The 11,141-nt window shown below is 36.3% G+C and overlaps 1 protein-coding gene across 4 annotated transcripts in view; it reads right to left on the bottom strand.

The window, feature by feature from the left end:
- Nucleotides 1-813: 813 nt before the first annotated feature.
- The window catches only part of FSTL5 (follistatin like 5), a 322,895-nt gene continuing 312,567 nt past the window's right edge, over nucleotides 814-11,141 (bottom strand). For all 4 annotated transcript variants that reach the window (XM_056358066.1, XM_056358085.1, XM_056358076.1 and 1 more), the window contains one exon: nucleotides 814-3,217. In XM_056358066.1, the coding sequence (XP_056214041.1) occupies nucleotides 2,515-3,217 (703 nt within the window). In that variant the 3' untranslated portion in view covers nucleotides 814-2,514. The remainder of the gene's footprint in view (nucleotides 3,218-11,141) is intronic.

Below are 11,141 nucleotides of genomic sequence, written 5' to 3'. Positions count from 1 at the left end.
TTGGCAACAGCCCTTTACTGAACTGCTTTAACGTGAGTCAGAGATATTCTTAGGGTGGGAACAGAGATACTGGTTTCAAATGAGAATTGTGAAATGAGGACAGTTTCTGTACTATACTGTGATATTACTGATATTGTTAAATCTGTTAAGTTTATTAATGGAGATATTGGTCTCCTATTTCATATAATGATCAACATAGTTTATTCAAGTTCTAAAGCTTTTCCTATTGCCAAATGTTGCTAATACAAAAGAGTAAGTTGCTGCCAAAACTGACCACTAACTTGGACTTGAACAGACTGGAAGAGATCACGCACAACACAGGACAGCTTTCACCCTCAAGGTAATCTCACCATCGTCGTGAGATTCAATTCTTTAACATTATTGGTTAGGCAAGGAGAGGGCATGGGAAGCGCCAACTCACCTGCACCGAGCAGCCTGGCCAGGCAGCGCCTCTGCTCTGCTGCTGCGGTGCTCGGCGGGCGCTTGTGTGTTTGTGCAGCTCCTAGGCTGGAGGCTGGCGCCAGGGGCTGGCCATGAAAGCAGACCTCTGTCGATACTCTAATTACTCTGTGCTTAATTGATGAATAGATGGCCTTTTCTTTGTAGCAGCCAAAGGAAACTTTTCCAGTTAGTTAAGCTCTTCTAAAAAGTTTTCTTTTCACGTTGTATATTTTATATATACATATATATATATATATTCAAGAAAACCCTAGTAATAGGCAGATAAACTTCCTTCTACCTTGCTTTCAGAAGAAGTCTGTGTTACACACCACCCCTGTGTGGCTACATTGGAGCACTCACCAAAGTCAGGACTCTTTAAAACTGATGGAGTTTATTCTCCTTTTGTCAAGCATTTTCTACATACAGAACATTCACATGGTGTAAGTTACAGAAGAAAAATGCATGAGACAGACTACTGCAACTAACTGAGTAGCAGACAGATTACATGATTCTTTGTTCACAATGGAGAAAAGTTGTGATAAAGGAAAACAGATTCAGTACCTAGAAATGTAATCAAACTCTTATCTTAGTTATATCTACCTATCAGGAGGTTTGCTCAAGCTGAAGAGAGATCTACTGTACCACACAGGGCAGGACGCTAAATGCACACAAGATTGCAATGCTAGAAAATTCCAGATTCTAAGCAATTTTACACAATCTAAATTGCAGTAAAATTTTGTTTAAAAAAAGATATTTCTTCTTCAGTAAATGGAGGTCAGTTTAAGAGCTTATAAGCATTCTTTAGCAAAAACATAATAAAAATAAAAATACTCCCAAACTTTTAAGTCATTGCTCTAAGTCTGGATAGTTGTTTACTGCTGGCTTTCTGATCCTACTGCCTCATTACTCTACTTCTGGGAATCTTATTTTTCCCATTTACATGTTTAACCATTGTTAATATTAGAATTCTAAGTAAACAAACTATAAAAAATACAAAGTTTTTGTTTGTTTTTTGCACTAATCCAATTGGGTGCATGGAATAGAAAACCCGTTGAGCTAACCTAATGGTTTAACAAATATGGATCAATGGTACAATGTATAAGCAAAAATGTTATCTATTGGTTGTAGACGTCAGCTCTTTGCAATTTTAGTTTCTTGAAATACATTTTGTTTGTTTTTAAGTAACAGTTTCCTTGATGATATAAGTGAAGCTTTGTGATGCCAGGTTTTTGAATGTGGTTTCCTCTGAAAGGATAAGTGCAATATTTCTCTTTAGTGAACTGAAACTCCTTGCTGATGAAGCCCTGTGATAGCTGAAAAACCTAACATCTGTTTTTTTCTAAAAAAAGGTTAAGCTTCTGCAAGCAGCTCTCTCAACTAAGACTTGCCATAAAAATAAACTCCTCAAATTGCAGTGATCAGAAAACACTGCAAATATAATTTCTCCTTTTTTTCTCCCCATGTATGTTCCACAACTTGAGACTAGAAATTTGATACCAAAAGTTTCTTTCCAATGACAGCTAATCCTGTAGCCACAGTGGGATTATACAATTTTTATGTTTTACCTTTCATGTGAGACTTTCGCTTCAAGGCACAAAAAGATTGAACAGTGGACTGGACAGAACAGGACATAAAATTTCAGTTTAAGGAGTCAAAGGTTCCACAACAGCTCTTATTTTGTGTCTGAAGCAAACCAAACCAATATTTGAACCGTACTTAAGTCTTCCATTTACAAATGCAAAGTATCAAATAAAATTCCCTGAAGCTTTTGGGTGTGGTTTTTTTCTAATTCCTTTAAAATAACGTATGGCATTTATAATCAGTTTTAATATTTTGTGATTTCAGTCAAAGAACACAATCTTAGCTGACAATTAATAAGAAGTACCATTATCGAATAGCCATTGTTTTAGTAACTCTTATGTAGAAGTTGATTCAAATTGTGTTCAAGTCAAAGAATTTACAGGTATAGAAGGGTCTAACAATTTAAAATTAAAATTGTGTACATTTGAATAACATGTAATTTAAGTGCAATGTACTGTAAAACTATTAATTCGGTAAATATCTAACAGATCTTTATGCTTCTCCAACCCAAATTACTGTGTTGCCTCTCTCAACTTCAGTGATTTCACAATTTAACTTATTGAGCCGTCCATCCAGGATAAACAGAGATTCCTTGGAAGGTGTCATGAGATACTGACCAAAAAGGCCACTGTCTTTAATAAGACGATTCTTACTGTTCCAAGGCCATTCGCCTGCCTCGACAGGCTCCTTCAGACTCTTCACCATCTTAACCTTGCCAGAGGAGAGCTCCATGAAGAGAACATCAGTTTGTGTGCTGGAGCTACAGTAGACATTGTATTGATTAACTTCAGTGAATGATGGCTGAAAAGCTACATCAGATATGTGCAAATTAGTGTGAATGTCAAATGCATCTTGTATTTCTCCTCTCATTGTTATGGACTGGATCCTCATGAGACCTTTCGCATCATCAATGCTGACAAGGTAGCGTCCATCAGGAGAAATATGTGGCGTGCCCGTTACATCGCCGTTGTACCCAATCACTGAGTCAGTAACGCCATCCACTATGAGCTGTGGCAGGACAGCCCCAGTGGTGTCAGGCTTGCAGCAGATGAAAAAGTATCCTCCGAGATGTGTATAAGCCAGTGACTGAGGAATGCAGTTATAATCCTTTAAACTAATTGTCTTGATGTATGACATAGTTTCTAGATCAATTTTCTGGAGCACAGGCTCATCTTTATGAAGAATAAATCCAAACCTGGAAGGAAAAGCACAAAATCAAAGTCAGCTACTGTGTGCATTATGTACAACTGGGGAGAGCCATTCTAAGCAAAGTAGATGAGTTACTATGTGCAGTGGTGTATTGCTATGTATCTCAGCCTCAGATGTTCCAGATATTAAGCAGTTTATAATATTTAATTTTTAGCGTTTCTTGTAACTGTAATTTAAAGTGCGTCTAAAAAACATTAAACTGATTAATGGAAAAGTATTTTTTCCTACTGACATAGGGGAAAGGTAAACATTACTCTCAGCTATCTATTCAGTTACAACTTTTACAAAAGCCAAGTAGGAGAAATAGATCCAGTATCAATAGATAGTACATCCCACATATTTTAATTCACTTCATATATTTCTTCAACTTTCTTGGGAAGATCAACTTAACCTAGCGCTCATTGTTATTCAGATAATTATCTGAATCTTCTTCATTGTAATTCATGAATATCATAAAAGGATTTAGGTTTATGCCTCCCAACCATCCAAGGCCCATATTTCTTACAATTTAAATTACCCTTTATGCTTTTCCATACATCAAGGAATTTTCACTGAACATGAATAGTATGGCTAAACTTTAAAATCCTAGAGCTGAATGTTTGTAACATTTTAAGTATAAGCTATATGACTGTTCTCTAATGTTAACATATAAGTTCTGACTGCACGATCATTTGACTGTATATAGGCAAACCCCACCACTCTAAATATTATGGAGTCATGTGAAAGTATATTAGTTTTGCTTATCCAAGTAGCTTTCACAGCACTTTTCCTGAACATCTGCTTTCCTTTGGCACATTTCTTAACATTGGCCACTGAGTCTTTGATCCTAAGAATATATAATCTAAAAACACCTTTCATATCTTGTTGATATAAAACACTATGATGGCTAGAATGTTCCAACAATTGAGCTGAAAATAGCACGAAAAATTTCACACAATACCTTGCAACCCCAATATATTTACTAATCAGTGAACCACCAAAGTAACAGGCAAAAAGGTTTCAGGACATTGTTCGGCCAGCTCCTCCCGCATGAGACAGGGTGAACGGTATTTGCATTTCCTACTGAATTGATATAAGGACATTTTTAATTTTAGCCCCAAAGTTCTTGCATACTGCTTCAGTACCATAGGATCACAGAACTACAGAATTATTTCAGCTGGAAGGGACCTCTAGCTATCATTTGGTCCAGCTCCCACCAAAGGAAGGGGCAGCATGAATCAGGCTGCCCACAATTATGCATTGAGCTGATAACGAGATCATTTTTGTCTTTGATTGTTCAGTCACTTATATGTAATCTGAATTAAATTGTCTTGGTTAGAAAAAGGCTGAGTGAGCCATTACAAAAATTATGCAAGAGAACTTGACAATCACTGATACTTTTCCATTCACAAGGTTTGGTTTTTTGTCATGGAGGAAGACTAGGATCATCAAGCAAAACCTGATTTTTAGCTGTTTTGGCCATCTAATGTCCTTTCCTCAGCCTTTTTGGGCAGGCATAAAGTTGTTGATTCTTGATTCTGTTATTGTGTAGCAAGCGTTTGTTGGTCATGAGAAACAAACTTGTGCTGTATTATGTACAGAATCATCCTGTAATAGAAGACATTAAATAGCAAGCAGCGTTCTGACATTTCAAATGTTTACGGTATACCTCAGTGTTAAATAACCAATGTTATACACATGAGCAGTGGTTACAGAAGGACAAGAGAATTAGCTTATTGATTATCTTTTACATAACAGTCTCCAATGTAAAGCAACGATCAGTGAACTGTCCGAGAGCATTCACAATATTCTGGACAATGACTTCAACATATTTGCTACTTAATATTTACTCCTGAAAAACAATAACCAAAACCCCCAATGCATCTTAAAAGGACTTTGGTCTGGATGAGAATTGACTGAGGGCTAGATATTGTCATCACTGTTGGCTTCATTAATACCAAACGCAAAACAGAACAGAACTATCTAGGTTGCTAAATCAAGCATTAAAAACTCAGAAAGCATAAAAGCAACAAATACAAATACAGAAAGTAATGTTAGAGATGATATTATATGCAATATAAACTTGGCCAAACTTCTTGATCTGTCAAGTTTATTGTGTATAATCAATCTTCAGCCTTATTTCTACTACAGTTAAGTTTGGGTAATTACATGCAAAAATTACATGCAGAATTACATGCAGAAAACTCTTCATCCCTGCCCTACTCCAGTGCTACTGCTTTGGAATCCATGGGGCATATCTGAGGAGCACAGGCGGTGCATGCGGAGCAGTTCATGTGCTGTCAGTGGGTGGCTGAGTGGAGGATAACTGTGCTTTGGCAGAGGGAAGCGTGGGGTCAGCTTGGCAAGAATTCATCCTATGGCTTCCATTTAGCATGTACAGGTGGCAGGTTAGAAAACGTAGAGAAGGAAGGTGGAGAAAAGTGGACATAATGCTGTGCAGGGAGATGGGTGGTACATGCAAGAGAGATTAGCGCATTTTTAGAGGGAGAAACTGGATACGTGGGAGAACCTGTGATTATTGTGGAACAGTGTAACATGGGACAAATATTACACTGGCTAATCCAAGCATGGAGAAATTTGTCTAAGAGTCACTTAACTGATAAATTCTGGGAAGACTAATTCAGTAACATAAATTGATGAATACTAAGAATATCAGCAAGGCTTACCTGCTAATTTAAATCACTATTAAAATGAAGGATTTAATTCAGTTTGATCCAAAGAAATCTGCCTAACTTATCTTGATTAAGCAGTGTTCATGATAAATCTATGTGATGTTTTTGCATTTAAATGTAATTGATTTCAAGAGGAATATATGTTATTGATCTTTGCTTCTCAAATATTATTCCCAGCATAATGTTTTTGAACCACAAATACATTCAGCTTATGTTAACTCGGGTTGCAATAAAACTCTTGATTATCAAAACAGCGAATATGTTCTCCAAAGTTCAATTAAACTTAAGGTCTTACATACCTTCCCCAAGTGTTAGATCAGTTGAAGGCATGGAAAGACTCGCACTTGACAGCTAGCTTTCCCCACTGAGGAGGATGCTGCCATGGGTTTGTCCCCTAGCTTCTCATTAGCTGGTGGTACCTTCTGCCAGACAGATCCCCTAAATTCTGCCAGGTAAGAGGTTGCAGAGGCATTCCCACATGCATGTCATTAAGATGAATGTAGCTATTGTGGAATCATTTAAATGCTTAAAATAATACCTGTTGATTAACCTGGTTGGTATGAACTAAATAGTTTAGGAGCCAGAGAAGAATGTGGATATAAACTTTCCCACTAGAACAGGCAGATCTAAAAAAAGGATGCTTTTCTATAGTAAGGGACCCCAGATCTTCAGGGTTAATCACATCTTTATTCTACAGCAAATCGGCAAACATTTTAAAACATAAAGCAGATGATAACATATAATGTCTCAAGCATTCTAGTTTCTTGTGCAGTTTTATCCTATCTCTTTATAACATTTAATTCCCAGACCTAAAGCCACAAGTAAAAATCTTACAGTATCTTGGATAGATTGTTCTTGCAACTGAAGTAGTGGCTTCAGCTTTAGTAACTGAGTTTACTTAAAAAATAAATAAACTGTGTTCAAGACTGCAATAACCTTATCACAATGCTGTATTTGTAGCGCTTAGGAGATCTACTGTCCCTTACTCTGAAGCTATTAAGATAGCCTGATTTTATAACCTCCTGCTGCAGCAGCTATACATATATATAGGATATAGATATATATATGTCAGAATACATATTCTGACCATCAGCTATACCCCAGTACCCATTAACAATGTATCTTACGTTTAAAGTGTGCAAGAAGCAGTTTAATAAAATTTTTTTCTACGATTGTTCATTTTTGTATTTTTAAATCTTCCTAACTTTGTAGACTTCAAATTATTTATAATTATCCATATTATTTGTTGTGTTCTCTTATTTCTGAATTTGAAAACACAGCTTTGTGAGATAAGCCCTCCCTTCCTTCAAGTAGCCATTTCTCTAGCCCTGGAAAAATATAATTCTACTTTCTTGTAATGTTAACATGCTAAAGACTTTTTGCTTTATAGTGTTTTCCGGTTCAAACTTTAAAAACCCACTACTTCGGACACATCTGTGAGGTTAGCCTAGAAGGTGATGGTTTTGGAGCTGGGTACACTAAAAGACCAGCTATGTGAGCAGAATAATACATTGAACTTAAGCAGCAGCTTTTAGTTATTGATTTCAAAGCACTTTACAAATATTACAGCAGATGAGGAAAGAAGCTGAAGGCCTTGCCTAAGGCTATATAATGATCCGCTGGCAACGTCCGTGTGAAAATACAGGTTATCTGAGGCCCAGTGTGATTTCTAACTGATCAGGCTACAGGCTACCATTGCAGCTGAGGTCCTAAAAAGACAGACAGGAGCAAGAAAACTAAAATATATAATTTTGAGTAAGAATATACAAATGTCAAAACATTTTTGAATATTAAAATTAGACAGACTTTTTGAAGTGGGTGGGAAAGAAGATCCAAAGTGGGAAGCTGGTAAACCTTCCCGAAGGGCCTACCCATCCCCAGAACCAGAACTATGGCTGCAAAAAGTAAAACCAAAATCAAAATAAAAAACCCCAAGCAACAACAAAAAACACAAAGAATGCGAAATTATACTTTTTTTTACCTAAAGATGAGGAAGTATTTTGCAAGCCACTAGCAACTGAGAAAGATGATAAACTCTTTTTTTTTTTTTTTTTAATAGGAACACATACCTGTTAGGTCAGATAATTCGTTCCTGATAATTTTGAGAGTTGATTATCTCTTAACATCTTAATAAATCTCAGAATAACAGGAAAATTAGGAAAGTCTAGATGAAGGTTGTTGAAACATTCATAAGATAAAGGCAGGCATCCCAGCTAAGCTGAATAGCTTGATGCATACCCCAGGGAAATAATAAAATAGAAGATATGAGAACCAACTACAGAAAAACATGAACATAATGCAGTTGACATGGGTTTATAGAAAAATGAACTTTTTCAGCTTAACTTATTTTTTTTATTGGAAAACCTTGCTGAATGTAACTGAGTATCAGGAAGGCATACCTTTCTTGGAATAAAAACTGATACCCTCAAGGAAAAATAATTTCTCTGCAATAAAAAGCAGTTGTCAACGCAGAATCAACATTTTGTAGAGAAGTTTTGCTTCTGCTTGGTACCAACTCTGACATGTCACAAAATTTTCAGGCAATTTGGATGTGAATATATGTCCATGACACCAAGGTTGCAAATAGTGACAGGAAAGTTGCTCATTGTATTATTCAGTTGCTCATTTAAGAAAAATGTGTTCAAACATTGCCAAGCGTAAAGTGGAGAAACTTCACATGTGAATGAGGAGTGTTGGACATTCATAGAGAACAACATCCTGAAAAGCAGCGACTATGAACGGATTTCAGAATCATAGCAGACATGAGGTCAATATGAGATCTGAGTCTGATGAGTCAAAAAAAAAGACCCCAAAGTCCATGTACAGTCCTTGGAGGAATATAGAGAGAGGTGATTAAGAATAATACAACAGTCTTATATCTGTATTCTACACTGAGGAGACCAAATTAAGAATGCTTTATGGTGGTGGTGGTAGTAGTAGTAGTAAATTTCTGCCCTTCTAAAAAGCAATATTAAAAAATTAGAGATAAGAAAAAATCTAAAAATTCTTTAAGGGAAGGAGACATTGATTTTAAACAAGAGTCTGAGAAAGTCCAATATACTCAGCTTAAAAAATACATAATTGAGACATGATTTACAACATATATATACCTGAACAGAGAGAATGTACTGTTTAGTAATGTTTTCTTTAATTTCAAAGAAAAATTATAATAATGATTGCAGACTGAAACCAGACAAATTTAAATTAGAAACAGGTAATTTTTTCTAACAATGAGGATAATAAACCATTGCAACAAACTACCATAGAAGTGATTAATTTTCTATGGTGGAAATCTCCAGTTAAAGACTACGCTCTTTTTTGGAAGGTTTGGCCAAACTCAAGTAGATGTAGATTTAGAAATATCAGGTTTGTTATCTGAATCTCTGGATGACTATTTGAAATGTTTAAAACCTATAGTATACACAGAAAGTCAGACAAGATGTTCCTGTGGTCTCCTCTAGCCTGTGAATATATGAAACACCATTTTTTTGGCTTTGTTAATACAATAAAACTTGCATACATACAGTAGATTTTAATCTTATAGCACTCAGTCATTTGATGACAAGACTTTAAGAAGCAGCCAATTGTTTAAAATCTCCTGAAATTAGTTGTGCTTTGACACAATATCTTGGCTCATCCACACACACAAGAAAAAAAGTAATATGCAGAGGAATCTCTCTTTCTGCAGGTCTGAGGTTTACACTTTTACACCCACTGTACAGAAAAAAAGCTGTTTTTTTAAAAAATTAGTTTTACACTGTTTCTGGTCTTAATTAATTGTGAATTTCACGTGAGTTATTAGTAACTTTTACAACTACTGATCTTTCATATACACACATATATATGTAAAATAAGTGGCCCCCCTTGACAATACATTGGTCTCCAAAGTCAGGAAGTTAATGAATCGCTTGTGTAATATTACAACTACACAACTATAATGGCTATAATTTCACTTGGGAAGAAAGATGTTGTAAGGCTGGGATGGTCATCCCTTTGAGGGTTATTGATCTAAATATGACAGATCATGGTGGAAAGGTTGGAGGAACAGTGACAGAACACAGAGACATGCTTCACGACAGTTACCTGCTTGCACACAGCAATGATCAGTTGCAACTAAATCGTAGCCCACCGTCCAATAACCCGATTGCTGCCTTCTAACCACCAAGTGAATGTCTACACTTCTACTGTCCAATGTTAAGAACCTCCTCAGCATGCCAGTGTCAGATTATCAACTCTGCTTCCATTACCAGGTTGACCTTCATCTTTTTGATGAAGAGGGAAAAGCAATTGTACAAAAATAGTACTTACCAGATTTGTCAGAAAACAGTATTGCAAGGCAGTAATGTTAAAGGCAGCTTTGGATTTCACAGGTTAGTAGAACTGGGGAACCCAAAAAAGCTGTATGTAATAAATGTGTTATTTACCAGAGCTGTAACAAAATGTTGTCCTCCAGTGGTGTTTATAGGCCCAGTATAACAGGGACATTTCACAAAACAGATATTAGTAAGAGAGTTTTGTTGGACGTCTTGGTAAACCAAATCAGCAAGTGTATGGGCTGTGCTCTTGCTATCCTGATTTTTTTTTTTTCCATTCAAAGCAAAGCAAAGCTATTAATCCAAGTAAAGAAGTCTGCACTACTGCTCTGTCTTCTACGGATAGCTGAACTCAACCCCCACAGCTACCATAATCTTATAAATTTTCAAAACAAGTTATTTTTTTAAAGGGATTAAAAAAAATACAGCTATTCATGATCGTGATGAAATTGCCTGTCACCTATGTACTGTTAGCCTGGGCTTTACGATTAGGCTGTTGGAAAATAACAAGTGATACCTGAGAGTACCTTCACTTTTACCAAATGCTTTATAGATAGATGGTGGTGTATTTAATGCAAAGTTTCCTCTCATATAGATTGATATGCAGAAGCCTCCCAGTGCTCATTAATCCCTGATTAATATTTATGAGAATCCCAACCCTCATGTCTTTTCTATGCAGTGAAGTCACACACAGTATCAGACAGCACAGAAAGGTCAGAGTGCATCTCAGGACCCTGCCCGACACAGGCTTGCAAGATACGACAGCAAATCTTCACATTTCCAATAGTTTATTTTACAGTTAATGCAACTGGGAATCTAGCCTCTGGGCATACCACTCTAATTGGAGTAAATGCTAGAACTGTGAAATCTGAGATGGTTTCTTTCTTCACTCATTCTATATGAATGAATAATAACAATTTTAACC

The sequence above is a fragment of the Falco biarmicus genome, chromosome 1 (genome assembly GCF_023638135.1).
Source record: "Falco biarmicus isolate bFalBia1 chromosome 1, bFalBia1.pri, whole genome shotgun sequence".
In the NCBI taxonomy this organism is placed as follows: domain Eukaryota; kingdom Metazoa; phylum Chordata; class Aves; order Falconiformes; family Falconidae; genus Falco; species Falco biarmicus.
This window is presented reverse-complemented; position numbering and strand designations above follow the sequence as displayed.